We start from the raw sequence: 18,145 nt of genomic DNA, 5'->3' as shown, positions 1-18,145 counted from the left end.
TCCACCAGCAAAACTAGCACCAACAGTACCAGCACCAGCAGCACCAGCAGCACCAGCAGCACCAGCATCACCAACACCAGGACCAGCAGCACCAATAGCACCAGCATGACCAGCACCGGCACCAGCACCAACACAATCAGCACCATCAGCACCAGCACCAGCAGCACCAGCACCACCAACACCAGCACAAGCAGTATCAGCTGCACCAGCACCAGCAGCACCAGCAGCTCCAGCAGCACCATCAACAGCACCCCCAGCACCACCAGGACCAGGAACACCGCAGCACCGATACCAGCACCACCAGCACCACCAGCTCCAGCACCAGCAGGACCAGCAGCCCCAGGCCCAGCAGCAGTAGCACCATCATCTCCAGCAGCAGCAGCAGCAGCAGCAGCAGCAGCAGCACTACCACCAGCACCACCATCACCACCTGCAGCACCAGCAGCACCACCAGCACTACCACCAGCACCACCATCAGCACTACAACAGTGGCAGCAGCACGACCACCACCACTACCACCAGCACCACCATCAGCAGCAGCAGCTTCAGCAGCACCAGCAAGAACACCAATTGCACCACTAGCAGTAGCACGACCAGCACCAGCACCAACACCAGGACAGGGTCAGCACCCGCATCATGACAGCAACAGCACCAACGCCACAACGACCATCAGGACCAGCAGCACTTCCAGCACCAGCACCAGTACCACCAGCAGCAGCAGCAGCTGCAGCCCCAGCTCCAGCTGCACAAGCATGCCCACAACCAACACCACCAGCACCAGCAGTACCAGCAGCACCAGCAGCACCAGCACCAGCAGCAATACCCACAGCAGCACCAGCACCACCAGCAACACCACCAGCAGCATCACCACCAGCTCTAACCACAGCACCAGCAGCACCAGCACCAGCATCACCAGCAGCAGCAACACCATCACCACTAGTATCACCACCAGCTGCATCAGCAGCAGAGGCACCAGTACCAGCAGCACCAGCTACACCAACAGCACCAGCAGCACCCAGACAACCACCAACACCACAAACTGCTCCAATAGCACAAGTATGACCAGCACCAGCACTAGCACCAGCACCACGAGCAGCACCAGCATCACAGGCAGCACCAGCACCAGCACTACAAGGACCATCAGGACCAGCAGCACCTCCAGTACCAGCAATTCCAGCAGGCCCAGCACCAGCACCAGCAGCACCAGCAGCCCCAGCCCCAGCACCAGCATCCCCATCACCTCCAGCAGCAGCAGCAGCACGACCACCACCACCACCACCAGAAACACCAGCACCAGCAGTACAGCCAGCACCAGGGGCAGCACCAACACACCACCAGCAGCACCAGCACCAGCATCACTACCAGAAGCTGCAGCACTAGCAGCACCAGCAGCACCAGCAGCAGCACCAATAACACTAGCACGAGCAGCACCAGCCCCTGCAGCAATGGCACCAGCAGCACCTACAGTACCAAGAGCACCACCAGCAGCACCACCAGCTCCAGCACCACTAGCACCAGCACCACCAGCACCAGCAGCACCAGCTCGTCCAGCACCAGCACCAGCAGCACCAATAGAACCAGCCTGACGAGCACCGGCACCAGCACCAGCACAGTCAGCACCAACAGCACCAGCACCACCAGCACCAGCACCACCAACACCAGCACAAGCAGCATCAGCTGCACCAGCACCAGCAGCACAAGCAACACCATCAGCACCCCAAGCACTAGCAACACCGCAGCACCAGTACCAGAACCACCAGGACCACCAGCTCCAGCAGCACCTCCAGCAAAACAGCAGCAGCACCTAAAGGACCAGCACTACCAGCACCAACACCAGGACCACCAGCACCAGCAGCAGCAACAACAGCAACAGCAGGAACAGCAGCACCAACACCAGCACCAGCAGCAGCAGCAGCAGCACCAGCACCAGCACCAGCAGCACCTATAGCACCAGCACTACCAGCACCAGGACCAGCAGCACTAGCTGCACCAGCAGCACACCATCACCAGCAATAGCAGCAACAGCTGCACCAGCACCACCAGCAGCAGCACCAGCAGCTTGAGTGGCAGCATCACCACCACAACCAACAACAACTGTAGAACCAGCACCACCAGAAACACCAGCACCAGGAGCACAACCAGCACCAGCAGCAGCACCACTAGCACCAGCACGACCAGCACCAGCACCAACACCAGCACCAGCACCAGCACCACCGGCAGCACCAGCACCAGCAAAACCACTAGCACCACAAACACCATCAACATCACCAGCACCAGCAGCACCTTCAGCAGCACCAGCCACAACACCAGCTGCACCACCAGCACCAGCATGACCAGCACCAGCACCAACACGAGCAACAGCGCCACCAGCAGCACCAGCACCACTAGCACCACAAGCACCTCCAGTACCACCACCATTAGCCACAGCTTCAGCAGCACCAGCAAGAAAACCAGCTGCCCCACTCTCACCAGCACGACCAGCAGCAGCACCAGCAGCAGCACCAGATTCAGAAGCACCAGCAGCACCATCGGGAGGACAACCAGCACTAGCAGCACCGGTAGCACCAGCACCAGCACCACAAAGACCATCAGGATCACCAACGCCTCCAGCACCAGCAACAACAGCAGCCCCAGCCCCAGCCCCAGCAGCACCAGAGCCCCAGCCCCAGTACCAGCAGCACCAGCACTGGCTGCATCAGCAGCACCAGCACCAGCTGCACCAATAGCAACAGTACGACCAGCACCAGCAACAGCACCACCAGCATGACTAGCACCAACAGCACCAGCAGCACGATCACCAGCACAACCAGCACCACCAGCACCAACATCACCAGCAGCACCAGCAGCTCCAGCTCCAGCACCAGCAGCACCACCATAACCACGGGCACCAGCAGCACATCCAGCCGCAGCAGCAGCACCGACACAACACCACCATCACCAGCAGCAGCACAACTACCAGAAGCAGCAGCACCAGCACCACCAGCACCACCACCAGCTGCTTCAGCAGCTCCAGCCTCAGCACAAGCAACACCCCTAGGAGCAACCAGATCAGCACCTGCACCAGCACCAGCACAATCAGCACCAGCAGCACCAGCACCAGCACCTCCAGCAGCAGCAGCAGCAGCAGCACCGTCACCAGCACCACCAGCGCCAGCAGCGCCCGAAGCACCAGCAGCACCAGTAACAGCTCCACCAAGACCACCAAGACCAGCAGCCCTTTTAGCACCAGCACACGCATGAGCGGCACCAGCAGCTTCAGCCTCAGCACCAGCAGCACCCCTCGGATCAACACAATCAGCACCTGCACCAGCACCAGCACAATCAGCACCAGCACTACCAGAAGCACCAGCACCACCAGCACCACCAGCACCACCAGCACCAGCTGCAAAAGCACCAGCACCAGCACTAGCAGTACCAGCAGTACGAACAGTAGCAGTGTGACCCGCACCATCTGCAGCACGAGCAGCACAAGCAGCTCCAGCACCAGCACCACCAGCAGCAGACCAGCAGCTCCAGCAGAAGCATCACCACCAGCAACAACAGCACCAGCAGTACCAGCACCAGCAGCACCAGCATGACCAGCACCAGCACCAGCAGCACCAATAGCACCAGCACAGATATTTGTTTTTTAATATTCCTTAGATTACAAGCATGATTTTTTTGTTTCTTGTTTTAAATGAAATTTTCCTGTGAATTCTTCCGTATTGGAAGGCTTTGATTTAAAACCTTTTGGACTTAATAACCAACTAGTTGTCAAGTTTTAAGAGAACTCATTTTCGTAGGTCCGATTAAAACTTCTAAAAATAAATACTTTCAGTGGTTGAAATGGTGTTGCTTAAAAAGCTGATGGCAGGAAATGCATTTGAGATAGTGTTTTATTAACATGTTCGTTAGTACTTGTTCCTTGTGGAAATGTGTACTTGACTAAAATCATATCTGTCTCTGAAAACCACTTTTGTAGTTCAGGGTATACAATGTTTGTGTGTGTAAGCTTCTTAAATTATTGCATTTAGATTTAAAAAAACTGCAATTAAGAGGATTACTGAATATTTCTCTGTGAAATAATGTTTTGTGTGCTGCTTGTAAACATAAATCAGTATGTAGGAGAATTTCACTTTCTTAAACCTTTAATACAAGGGATAAAATGAAAAATTAGATTTATAATTGAATTTGACTTTGATTTATCAGGTTTTTCTCCCCATTACTAGTAATAATTTTTGGCTGCTTAATTTCATTAAAAATTTTTTTCAATATTAAAGAAACATAGCACCAACACGACCAGCACCAGCACCATCACCAGCACCATCAGCACCAGGAGCACCAGCAGCACCATCACCAGCACCAGCACCAGCTGCAGCAGCAGCAACACCACCAGCAGCACCAGCAGCTCCAGCCCCAGCCCCAGCAGCACCATCCCCAGCAGCAGCAGCAGCACGACCACCACCAACACCAGCATCACCATTAACACCACCTGCAGCACCAGCAGCACCACCAGCACTCCCACCAGCAGCAGCACCACCAGCACAACTGGCACCAACAGCTCCAGCAGCACCAGCACCACCACCATCATCAAAAGCACCTCTAGCACCATCATCACCAGCAGCAGCATCTCCAGCACCAGCACCACCAGCACCACCATAACCATGGGCACTAGCAGCACATTCACCAGCAGGCGCAGCCCCGAACCCGGGAGCACCAGCAGCCCCAGCACCAGCACCAGCAACACCATCACAGGCAGCAGAGCAGCAGCAGGATGACCACCATCCACCAGCAGCACCACCAGCAGCACCACCAGCAAGTGCAGCACCAGCAGCAGTACCACCTCCAACAGCAGCACCAGCAGCAACAAAACCATCAGCAGCATCAGCACCAGCACTGGGAGCAACAGACCACCACATTCATCACCAGCACCTCTAGCACCAACATCACCAGCAGCACCATTACCAGCACCACCAGCACCAGCAGCACCCGACGCAGCAGCACCAGTAATGCACCACCAGGACCACCACCAGCAGCAACAGCAGCGCCACCAGCAGTACCACCAGCAGCACTGGCATCAGGACGACCACAACCACCATCACCAACACAACCGTCAGCATTGCAGCACCTGCAGCACTGGCAGCACCAGCACCAACAGCACCACCAACACCAACACCAACAGCACAAGCAGCATCACCACAACCAGGAGCATCAGGACCAGCAGCACTCCCATCACCAGCACCAGCACCAGCACTGGCACCATGAGCAGCAACACCATCATCAGCACCACCAGTACCTGCAGCACCTGTGGCACCAGCAGGACCAGTAACAGCACCACCAGGACCACCAAGTCCAGCAGCCCTTTTAGCACCAGCACAAGCATGAGCATCACCAGCAGCTCCAGCCTCAGCACCTGCAGCGCCCCTCGGAGCAACACGACCAGCGCCTGCACCAGCACCAGCACAATCAGCACCAGCATCACCAGCAGCACAAGCACCAACACCACCATCCCCAGCACCAGCTGCATCAGCAGCACCACCACCACCACCACAACCACCACTAGCATCAACAGCAGTAGCGGCACTAGCACCAGCACCACCAGCACCACTAGCACCAGCAGCACCAGCACCAGCACCAGCAGCACCAGCTTCACCAGCACCAGGACAAGCAGCACCAAAAGCACCAGCACGACCTGCACCAGAACCAGCACCAGCAGACCAGCACCACCAGCACCAGCACCACCAGAAGCAGCACCAGCAGCACCAGCAGCAGCATCACCACAACCACAAAATAAAAAACAACAGCACCAGCAGCACCAGCATCAGCACCAGAAGTTTCGTCAGGCCAGCAGCAACTCCAGCACCAGAAACACCAGCATCCCTAGCCCCAGCACCAGCAGGACCATCACCAGCAGTAGCAGCAGGACCTCCACCACCACCACCAGCACCCATATCACAAGCTGCAGCACCAGCAGACCACCAACACTATCTCCAGCAGCAGCAGCGGCAGCAGCAGCATAACCGCCACCTCCATCACAGGCAGCAGAACCGGCACAACACCACTACCACCAGCACCAGCACCACTACCAGAAGCAGACACACCAAGAGGACCAGCAGCACCAGCAGTACCAGCAGCCCCATCACCAGCACCACCAGCACCAGCACCCGCAGCATCAGCTACACCAACATCAACAGCAGCACCAGGACCAGCAGCACCACCAGCACAAGCACCAGCACCAGTACCAGCAGCGCCAGCTGCACCAGCAGCACCAATAGCACAAGCACGACAAGCACCTGCACCAGCACCAGCACAATCAGCAGCACCAGCACCAGCACCACCAGCACCACTAGCACAAACAGCACCAGCAGCAGCAACACCAGCACCAGGAGCACCACTGCTCCCGCACCAGCACCAGCAGCACCAATAGAAGCAGCACGACCAAGAGCAGCACCAGCAGCACAAGCTGCACCAATAGCACCAGTACGACAAGCACCAGCACCAGCATCACTAGCAGCACCAGCAGCACTGGCAGCATCAGCACCAGCACCACCAGCACCACCACCAGCTGCACCAGCACCAGGTACAGCAGCACTAAAAGCACCATCACGACCTGCACTAGCATCAGCACACCAACATCACCAGCACCAGCACGACCAGAAGCAGGACCAGCAGCACCAGGAGCAGCATCACCAGCACCACCAGCACCACAACCAGTTGCATTAGAGCACCAGCACTAGCACGAGTAGCACTAGCTACACCAACAGCACCAGCAGCACCAGAAGCACAAGCTGCACCAATAGCACCAGTACGACCAGCCCCAGCAGCAGCCGCACCATCACCAGCAGCAGCAGCAGCAGCAGCAGCAGCAGCGCAACCACCACCTCCACCACCACCACCACCACCACCACCACCACCACCACCACCACCAGCACCACCGTCAGCATTGTAGCACAAGCAGCACAGGCAGCACCAGCACCACCATCACCAGCAGCAGCTTCAGCAGCACCAGCAAGAACACCAGTTGCACCACTAGCAGTAGCACGACCAGCACCAGCACCAACACCAGCACCACGAGCAGCACCAGCATCATGACAGCACCAGCACCAGCACCACAAGGACCATCAGGACCAGCAGCACCTCCAGCACCAGCAGCACCAGCAGCCCCAGCCCCAGCCCCAGCAGCACCAGCATCTCCAGCCCCTGCACCAGCAGCACCATCAGCAGCAGCTGCAGCAGCAGCAGCTCGACCACCACCACCACCCCCGGCACCACCACCACCTCAAGCATCACCACCAACACTACTACCACCAGCAGCAACAGCAGCAAGACCACCACAAGCAGCAGCAGCACTACCGTCAGCATTGCAGCACCAGCAGCACCGGCAGCACCAGCACCAACAACACCAGCACCAACGCACCACCAGCACCAGCACCACCACCACCAGCCCCACCAGCACCACAAGCAACACCAGCAGCACCAGCACCAGCAGCTGCACCCCCAGCACTGCCTGCACAATCAGCACCACCAGTATGAGCAGCACCAGCAGCAGCACCTCCTCCACAAGCAGCACCAGCAGCAACACCACCAGCAGCAACAGCACCAGCACCCCTACCAGAGGCAACACCAGCACCACCACCAGCACCACCACCACCACCACCAGAAACACCAGCACCAGCAACACAGTCAGCACCAGCGGCCGCACCAACACACCACCAGCAGCACCAGCACCACTACCAGAAGCTGCAGCACTAGCAGCACCAGCAGCACCGTCAGCAGCACCACTAACACCAGCACCAGCACCACTAACACCAGCACCAGCAGCACCAGCACCAGTACCAGCACCAACAGCCCCAGCAGCAGCACCTACAGCACCACGAGCACCATCAGCAGCACCACCAGCTCCAGCACCACCAGCACCAGCACCACCAGCACCAACAGCACCAGCACCAGCACAAGCAGCATCAGCTGCACCAGCACCATCAGCACCAGCAGCACCATCAACAGCACCCCCCGCACTAGCAACACCGCAGCACCAGTACCAGAACCACCAGGACCACCAGCTGCAGCAGCACATGCAGCAAAAGCTGCAGCAGCACCAATAGCATCAGCCTGATGAGCACCGGCACCAGCACCAGCACAATCAGCACCAGCAGCACCAGAACCACCAGGAGCATCAGGACCAGCAGCACTTCCAGAACCAGCACCAGCAACACCAGCAGCAGCAGCAGCAGATGCAGCCCCAGCACCAGTAGCACGAGCACCATAACCACCACCACCATCACCAAACACTGGCAGCAGCAGCAGCAGCTGCAGTCTCAGCACCAGCAGCACGATCACCAGCACAACCAGCACCACCAGTACCAACATCACCAGCAGCACCTGCAGGTCCAGCCCCAACACCAGCAGCACCACCATAACCACGGGCACCAGCAGCACATCCCACCACAGCAGTAGCACTGGCTCAACACCACCAGCACCAGCACCAGCACCACTACCAAAAGCAGCAGCACTGGTTGCACAAGCCACACCAGCAGCTCCATCACCAGCACCCCCAGCACCAGCACCAGCAGCACCAGCTACACCAACAGCACCAGTACCACCAGGACCAGCACGAGCAGCCCAAGCTGCACCAATACACCAGTACACCAGTTCCAGCACCAGCACCACCACCAGCAGCAGCAGCACAAACTGCACCAATAGCAGCAGTACGACCAGCAGCAGCACCAGCACCAGCACCAAGAGGAGCACCAGCATCACAGGCAGCACCAGCACCAGCATCACAAGGACCATCAGGACCAACAGCACCAACACCAGCAGCACCATCTGCACCAGCTCCAGCACCAGCAGCACAAGCAGCACCAGCACCACCAGCAGCTCCACCAGCAGGACAAGCAGCTCTAGCACCACCAGCACAAACAGCATCACCAGCACAACTAGCACAAACAGCACCAGCAGCAGCACCCCCAGCACCAGAAGCACTAGCTGCAACAGCACCTGCACCAGCTGCACCAATGGAACCAACACGCCCTGCCCCAGAACCAGCACCAGCACCAGCATCACAGGCAGCCCCAGCACCAGCACGACAAGGACCATCAGGAACAACAGAACCTCCAGGACTACCAACACCAGCAGCCCCAGCCCTAGCCCCAGCCCCAGCAGCACCAGCAGCCCCTGCCACAGCACCAGCAGCATCAGCAGCACCAGCACTGGCAGCACCAGCACCAAAACCACCACCAGCAGCATCACCACCAGCACCAGCACCAAAACCAGCAACACCAGCTACACCAACAGCAACAGCAGCACCAGGACCAGCACCAGCAGCACATGCTGCACCAATAGCACCAGTATGGCCAGCACCAACACAAGCACAAGCAGTATGAGCAGCACCAGCATCACTGGCAGCACCAGCACCAGCACCACAAGAACCACCAGGACCAGCAGCCCATCCAGCACCACTACCGTCTGCAGTAGCACCTGCAGCAGCACTACCACCGCTAGCACCACCAGCAGCACCAGCAACACCAGAAGCAACATCAACAGCACCACCAGCACCAGCAAGAGCACAAGCACCAGCAGTACCAGCAGCTCCATCCTCAGCACCAGCTGTACCCCTAGGAGCAGCATGACCAGCACCTGCACCAGCACCAGGACAACCAGCACCAGCAGCACCAGGAGTACCAGCACCAGCACCACCAGCACCAGCACCACCAGCACCAGCAAAAGCAGCATCAGCTGCACCAGCAGCACCAGGACCAACATCAACAGCACCCCCGCAGTAACAACACTGCAGCACCAGTATCAGCACCACCTGGACCACCAGCTCCAGCAGCACCTGCAGCAAAAGCAGCAGCAGCACCTATGGCACCAGCACGGCCAGCACCAACACCAGCACCACTAGCACCACCACCACCAGCAGCAGCACCAACATCAACAGCTGCACCAATACCAGCACCAGCATCAGCAGCAGCAGCAGCAGCACCAGCAGCACCTATAGCACCAGCACTACCAGCACCAGCACCAGCAGCACTAGCTGCACCAGCAGCACTACACCAGCACCACCAGCACCAGCAGCAGCAGCAGCACCAGAAGGACCAGCAGCACCAGCACCAGCTGCAGCAGCAGCATCAGCAGCACCAGCACCAGCAGCACCAACAGCATCAGCAGCACCATCACCAGCAGCACCAGCACCAGCAGCACCACTACCACCACCTGCAGCACCCGCAGCACCTACAGCACGACTGGCACCAACAGCATCTGCAGTCGCAGCAGCAACACCATCATCAACAGCCCCTCTAGCACCATCATCACCAGCAGCACTAGCAGTTCCAGCACCAGCACCAACAGCACCACCATCAACAAGGGCACCAGCCCACATCCAGCCGCAGCAGCCGCACCGGCACAACACCACCGTCACCAACACCAGCAGCATCAGCAGCACCATCACCAGCACCACCAGCACCAACTCCAGCAGAATCAGTGGCACCAGCACCAGCACCACCAGCACCACCAGCACCAACAGCACCAGAAGCAACAGCACCAGCACCAGCAGCACCGACTTCATCAGCACCAGCAGCACCAGCACCAGCAGTACCACCACCACTAGCACCAAGAGCATCAGTGAAACCAGCACCAGCACCACCAGCATCACCAACACCAACAGCACCAGAAGCACCAGCACCAGCACCAGCAGCATCAGCTTCACCAGCAACAGCAGTACCAGCACCAGCAGCACCAGCTTCACCAACACCACCTGCACCAGCACCAGGACCAACAGCACCAAAAACAACAGCACGACCTGCACCAAAACCAGCACCAGCAGACCAGCACCACCAGCACCAGCACCACTGGAAGCAGCACCAGCAGCACCAGCAGCAGCATCACCACAACCACAAAAACAAAAACAACAGTACCAGCACCACCAGCACCAGCACCACAATAACGGTAAGACCAGCAGCAGCTCCAGCACCAGAAACACCAGCATCTCCAGCCCCAGCACCAGCAGGATCATCACCAGCAGCAGCAGCACGACGACCACCACCACCAGCAGCACCAATATCACCAGCTGCAGCACCAGCAGCACCACCAGCACTACCTCCAGCAGCAGCGGTAGCAGCGTGACCACCGCCACCACCACAACCAGCAGAACTGGCACAACACAACTACCACCAACACCAGCACCACTGCCAGAAGCAGCCGCACCAACAGCACCAGCAGCACCAGCAGTACTAGCAGCACCATCACCAGCACTACCAGCACCAGGACTAGCTGCATCAGCAGCACCAGCATCAGCACCTGCAGCACCAGCTACACCAACAGCACCAGCAGCACCAGGACATGCGCCAGCAGCACATGCTGCACCAATAGCACCAGTATGGCCAGCACCAGCACCAGCACCAGCAGCACCAGCAGCACTGGCAGCACCAGCACCAGCACCACCAGGACCACCAGGACCAGCAGCACCTCCAGCACCACAACCATCAGCAGTAGCACCAGCAGCACCACCGCCACCGCTAGTACCACCAGCACGACCAGCACCAGCAGCACCACCAGCAGCACCAGAAGCAACTTCAACAGCACCACCTGCACTAGCATCAGCAGCACCACCTGCAGCATCAGCACTAGCACAAGCACCAGCACCAGCACCAGCACCACGAGCAGCAGCACCAGCAGCACAAGCACTAGTAGCAGCTGCCAAAGTAGCAGCACGACCAGCAGCACCACCTGCTCCAGCACCACCAGCACCAGCACCATCAACACCAGCAGCGCCAACAGCACCGTGATCAGCACCACCAGCACCAGCACCAGCTTCTTCAGCAGCACCAGCACCAGCACCAGCAGTACCACTAGCACCAAAGCACCAGCACCACCAGCATCAGCACCAGCAGCACCAGCCGCACCAGCACCCACATCACCAGGACCTCCAGGACCAGCAGCACCTCCAGCACCAGCACCATCACCAGCAGCACCAGCACCATGACTAGCACGGGCAGGACCGGCACCAACCCAGCACCAGCAGCACAACCACCAGCACCACCAGCACCAGCAGAACACCAGCACCAGCAGCACACCCAGCACCAGCAGTAGCACCACCAGCACCAGCACAACCAGCACCAGCTCCAAAACCAGCACCTGTGCCACCAGCCGCACCACCACCAGCAACACCAGCACAACAGAAACACCAGCACCAGCAGCACAACCAGCACCAGCAGCAGCAGCACCAGCAGCACCAGCACCACCACCTGCAGCACCAGCAACTGTGCATAGGCAGCAGCACCCTCCCACCACCAGCAGCATCAGCAGCAGCACCACCACCAAGGGACCACCAGCAGTACCAGCAGCACCAGCACCAGCACCAGCACCACTAGCTGCAGCAGCTCCCGAAGCACCAGCAGCACCAATACCCCCACCACCAGGACCACCAAGACCAGCAGCATTTCCAGCACCAGCACAAGCACCAGCAGTACCAGCAGCTCCAGACTCAGCACCAGCTGCACCCCTAGGAGCAGCACGACCATCACCTGCACCACCACCAGGACAATCAGCACCACAGCACCAGCAGTACCAGCACCAGCACCACCAACACCAGCACCAGCAGCACCAGCATAGCAGCACCAGGATGACCAGCACCAGCACCACCAGCACCAGCAGCACCAGCAGCAGAAGCCGCGGCAGCAGCACCACCAGCAGCACCACCAGCTCTAGCACCACCAGCACCAGCACCAGCAGCTCCAGCAGAACCATCACCAGCACCACCAGCACCACCACCTGCTGCCTCAGCAACACCAGCACCAGCACCAGCACCAGCAGCACCAGCCTCACCAACAGCACCAGCAGCACCAGGACCAGCACCAGCAGCCCAAGCTGCACCAATAGCACCAGTACGACCAGCACCAGCACCAGCACCAGCACCACGAGCAGCACCAGCATCACCGGCAGCACCAGCACCAGCACTACAAGGACAATCAGGACCAGCAGCACTTCCAGCACCATCACCAGCACCACCAACAGCAGCAGCAGCAGCAGCTGCAGCTCCAGCACCAGCAGCACAAGCACCAGCAAAACCAGCAGCACCAGCACAAGCAGCACCAGTAGCAGCAGCAGCAGAGCTGGAGCCCCAGCACTAGCACAACCAACACCAGCAGCACTAGCACCACCACCAGCTGCATCAGAAGCACAAGCACCAGCACCAGCAGCACCAGCTACACCATCAGCAGCACCAGGACCAGCACCAGCAGCACAAGCTTCACCAATAGCACCAGTACGACCAGTACCAGCACCAGGACCACCAGCACCAGCAGCACCACCAGCACCAGCAGCAGCACCACCACCAACAACAACCACAAAAACAGCACCAGCACCAGCAGCACCAGCAGCACCGGCAGCACCAGGATTAGCACCACCAGCACCATGAGCATCACCACCACCAGCAGCAGCACCACCACAACAACAACCACAAAAACAGCACCAGCACCAGCACCACCAGCACCACGAGCATCACGAGCAGAACCAGCACCACCAGCACCAGCACCACCAGCACCAGAACTAGCAGCAGCTGCAAGAGCACCACCAATACCACCAGGAGCACCAGCACCACCTGCAGCACCAGCATCACCTGCAGCACCAGCTCCAACACCAGCACCACCAGCACCAGCACCAGCACCAGCAGCACCACCATTACCACGGGCCGCAGCACCAGCACCGGCACAACACCACCATTACCAGCACCATCAGCACCAGCAGCACCATTACCAGCAGCACCAGAACCACCACCAGCTGCATCAGCAGCACCAGCACCAGCACCAGCAGCATCAGCTACACCAACAGTACTTACAGCACCAGGACCAGCACCAGCAGCACAAGCTGCACCAATAGCACCAGTACGACCAGCACCAGCACCAGCACCAGCACCCCCAGCACCCCCAGCAGCATCAGCACTACCAGCAGCAGCACCAGCAGCACCAACACCAGCAGCACCAGCAGCACCAGCACCAGCACCAGAAACCCCAGCAGCACCAGCACCAGAACCACCTGGACCACCATCACCAGCACCACCTCCAGCACCTGCACCAACAACACCAGCACCAGCAGCACCAGCCCCTTTACCAGCAGCACCAGCACCAGCAGCACCAGCAGCACCATCAGCACCAGCACCACCAGCTCGACCATCAGCTGCACCAGCAGCCTCGCCCCCACCACTAGCAGCAGCAGCAGCAGCAGCACCACCACCACCACCACCACCACCACTACTAGCAGCACCACCAGTACCCCCAGCAACGCCAGCACCACCAGCAGCATCAGCACTACCAGCAGCAGCACCAGCACCAGCAGCACCACCTGTAGCAGAACCAGCACTGCCACCAGCAGCACCAGCACCGGCCAGCAGCAGCAGCACCTTCACCAGCACCAGCACTACCAGGACCACCAGGACTAGCAGCACCTCCTGCACCAGCACCACCAGCACCTCCAGCCCCAGCACCACCAACACTACCAGAATCACCAGCACCACCAGCACATACAGCACCACCAGCAGCACCTCTACCAGCACCAGTACCAGAAGCAGCAGCACCAGCAGCACCAACAGCACCACTCGTAGCACCACTAACATCACACGACCATCACCAGCACCAGTACCAACACCAGCAGCACCAGCACCAGCACCACCAGCACCACCAGCACGACCAGCACCAATAGCACCAACAGCACCAGAAGCAACCTCACCAGCACGACTAGCACCAGCAGCAGCACCACCACCACCAGCAATACCACCACCAGCAGCAGCATCATCATTAGCAGCAGCAGCAGCAGCTGCAGCAGCACCAGCACCAGCAAGCACCACCAGCAGCACCATCAGCAGCAGCACCACCAGCCCCTCCAGCAGAACCTCCAGCAGCAGCACCAGCAGTACCAGCAGCACCACCAGGGCCACTAGCAGCACCATCAGCACCACCACCACCACCAGCACCAGCTTCATTAGCAGCAGCAGCAGCACCAGCAGCACCAGCAGCATCACCAGCAATACCAGCAGCACCAGTACCACCAGTACCACCACCACCACCAGCACCAACAGCACCACCTGCACCAGCACCACCTGTACCAGCACCACCAGCCCCAGCAGCACCACCGGCACCAGCACCACCTGCACCAGCAACACCAGCAGCACCAGCACCAGCACCAGCTGCACCAGCAGTACCAGCACCAGCAGCACCATCGCCACCAGCACCAGCAGCACCAGCAGCAACAGCAACACCAGCAACACCAGTACCAGCACCACTAGCACTACCAGCAGCAGCAGCACCAGCACCAGTGCCAGCAGCACCTGGCAATGTCTGAAATACAGAACCTTCATGCTAAACCTGTGGAAGCAGGATTTGCAAGTTAACAAGATCCTCAAATCCATATTGTCATTGCAGTTCGAGAAGGATTAGTTTACAGCATGTCCTTTTGCCCACAGACACCTTTTCTCTTTCTTGTACATTTGCGCACACTGCAAGGAAAATCGACAGAAATCACACACTATCCTGAGATACGTCGTGGTGGACATTATATTCTTCCATCTAACTAGGCTCACTAATTCCAAGAAAACATCCCTAACTTAGAACAAGAAGTTGCACTCTTTTGCCTAATATGTTTTTAATTTGCCAAATAGATCAGTAAACTTCCTTGTGGCAATGATTTGACACCTCTTGTGGACATCATTTAAACCAAAGAGATAATAAAAAACAACGTACTCAAGCACCAACTCAAATCTTGCTTGTTGGCAATTTCTAGAACTCCTCACACAGCCACTCAGGCAAAAGCAAACTAGAAATTCCCATTTCAAAAAACAAAGATAGTAAGCAAAATAAATTTCTTCTAATACTTTTTTTAGCGGTTTTCATTATGTTTATGCATATTCTCTTAGCAGCTCACCTCCCTGAGAAGCTACATTAATTTATTTGGATGCTTTGCCTGATTCTTTCTCATTTGGGAATATGGGTGATAACACAATCAGAATTTAATATTTTGATTTTCCCAACATTCTAAGGCTATATTCTGTTTAAACACCCTGAGAATCTCAAGAGTCTTTGAGTTTTTTCTCTCCTGTGTGTTCTAAGCTCAAGCCTAACGGTTTGGTTTATCTTTCCATCAGTGCAGCCTAAGGGAGTTCGATCAGAAGCAGTATTCAATTTGCAATTAGACAAGCAAAGCAAGAAAACATCAGCAATATTCTTAGATTTCTTTAATTTCCTTAATATACTACTGAGGTATACTGCTTACTACCTTTAAGGCTTGGCCTTTAGGAGTTGATGTTTATTTTTGAGCCTCTAGTTCACGAGCAAACACGTCATCGTTCCTCTTCCCAGCATCATCAAAGACAGTAGCTTCTTTGTCTTAATACTTGAACAAAAAACAATTTTCTAACTGATCAATTATGTTTACATGATAAATGAGCAGCCCAGGGAAGGTTCAAGAAGATAATTCCTTTATTCCTTATTCTTACTCTTATTCTTTACCTTGGATTGACTTTTGTTTTTATTTATTATTTATTTATTTATTTATTTATTTATTTATTTATTTATTTATTTATTTATTTTTAAAGATTTTGTTTATTCATTCATGAGAGACACAGAGAGAGAGGCAGAGACACAGGCAGAGGGAGAAGCAGGCTCCTTGCAGGGAGCCCGACGTGGGACTCGATCCCAGGTCTCCAGGATCAGGCCCCAGGCCAAATGTAGACAACAAACCACTGAGCCAGCCAGGCTGCCCAGACTTTTGTTTTTAAATGTTTGGTCTACCTCACAGTATTTTATTCACTTAGACAAATGTTCATACACTAATGTTTTCATTAATATGAAAACCCATACCAGGGGGTTATGACATTGGGCCTAGAGTATCTGATTTCCCCCCTTGCATCTAACCACCAGTTAGGAAGAAGGAGCTGTGTAGCACCTACTAGATATAGTTACTGGACTAGTAACTAGCTGATGCAAAAAAAAAAATTTGTTTTGAAGCTTTGTCTTAAAACTAGTTCTAAAAAAAAAAAAAAGCACTTCTGTGGGTAGGAAGACAAAAGAGAAGAAAATGTCCACAGTGTACAGAATGGCTGCAGCCACTACTTGCTGAGCTGGGCAGGAGAACCTGGGTGAGGGCAGCTCCATTCCCCAGCCCAAGAGACTTGTGGGGGGGTGGAGAGCCTCAGTGACCTGAGCAGGCCCTAAGCCCCCACTTGACACCAACAGCAGGTTTAGCCGTGTCGTATTGCATACTTGATAGAGAGAAAGGGATGGGACACTTACTTTACTTTTTAAAAAATCTGCTGCTTACTGTTTTATTTTTTTCCAGCTTTATTGAGATAAATTTGGCATAGAACACTGTACAGACATTTTAGACACGCATGTCCTGTTGATCAGATATACTTATGTATTGCAAAATTGTTTCTCTCTCTGCGTCTTCCTGAGCATATATATATATGCATTTAAGATTTCATTTTCGTGACAAATTTTCAAATTGGATTTATCAAAATCTTTCTTTTATCTAACGTAATATATTCCAATAAATAATAAAAAATCTCATTGAGATCAAGAAGGCAATTCTGCATATAGAATGTGTCCACAATTCAATGACCTGTTACATGTTGTGTTTCATGTCCACATAATTAAAGTATTTATTATTTTCCTTTAAAAATATTCCCTGTGTTATTATGTATGGGGTTAGCCCTGAGGAGTTAAGTACATTGATTTATTTTCTGTATCTATTCCTCATCGCAGCACATAGTGAGTGTTTCTTCGAGCTGCTGAGGCCATTTCAGATCCCTGTCCTTAGGGACACCTGCACTTCTGTCCCTCAGAGCTGCAGGGCCCTGGGGCCCCACGGGATTCTGCGACTGGGAGCATCTCAGCCAGTCTGACTTCCCCAGGAAGACCTGCAGCCCAGGTCACCAGGGTCTGGGTGGGGATAGCACAGGCTGGAGGGAAAGGGAAGGCAAGGGGCGCCCAGGGCTCAGGGGTGAGCAGCTGCCTGCGGCTGTGACCCCGGGTTCTGGGATCGAGTCCCACGTAGGGGACCCACAGGGAGCCTGCTTCTCCCTCTGCCGGTGTCTCTGCCTCTCTCTGGGTCTCTCAGGAATAAATAAATAAGTAAAATCTTAAAAAAAAAAAATAAAAGGAAGGGCATAGTAAAGGGGATT

General features: G+C 56.3%; 1 protein-coding gene across 1 annotated transcript; it reads left to right on the top strand.

Moving 5' to 3' along the window:
• The first annotated feature begins 7,508 nt into the window (after window positions 1-7,508).
• On the top strand, window positions 7,509-15,309 carry LOC112926894 (uncharacterized). The gene is made up of 7 exons (XM_072760149.1): window positions 7,509-7,527; window positions 7,792-7,932; window positions 9,616-9,696; window positions 10,382-10,741; window positions 13,873-14,265; window positions 14,369-14,491; window positions 15,035-15,309. Exons 1-7 carry the CDS (start codon window positions 7,509-7,511, stop codon window positions 15,307-15,309), a joined length of 1,392 nt encoding a protein of 463 aa, XP_072616250.1.
• The last annotated feature ends 2,836 nt before the right edge of the window (window positions 15,310-18,145 follow it).

Source organism: Vulpes vulpes, chromosome 5 (genome assembly GCF_048418805.1).
Source record: "Vulpes vulpes isolate BD-2025 chromosome 5, VulVul3, whole genome shotgun sequence".
NCBI classification, from domain to species: Eukaryota; Metazoa; Chordata; class Mammalia; order Carnivora; family Canidae; genus Vulpes; species Vulpes vulpes.
The sequence above is the reverse complement of the archived record's forward strand: the minus strand, read 5'-3'. Positions and strand labels throughout refer to the sequence as shown.

Bases quoted from the DNA above. Each gene is read 5' to 3' on its own strand.
- LOC112926894 (XM_072760149.1), top strand. The intron at 9,697-10,381 runs CAAAAGCAGCAT...GCACCGGCACAA, and splicing joins ACCAGCACCACCAGCACCAG to CACCACCGTCACCAACACCA. The intron at 14,266-14,368 runs CAGCAGCATCAG...CAGCAGCAGCAG, and splicing joins CCCAGCAACGCCAGCACCAC to CACCTTCACCAGCACCAGCA.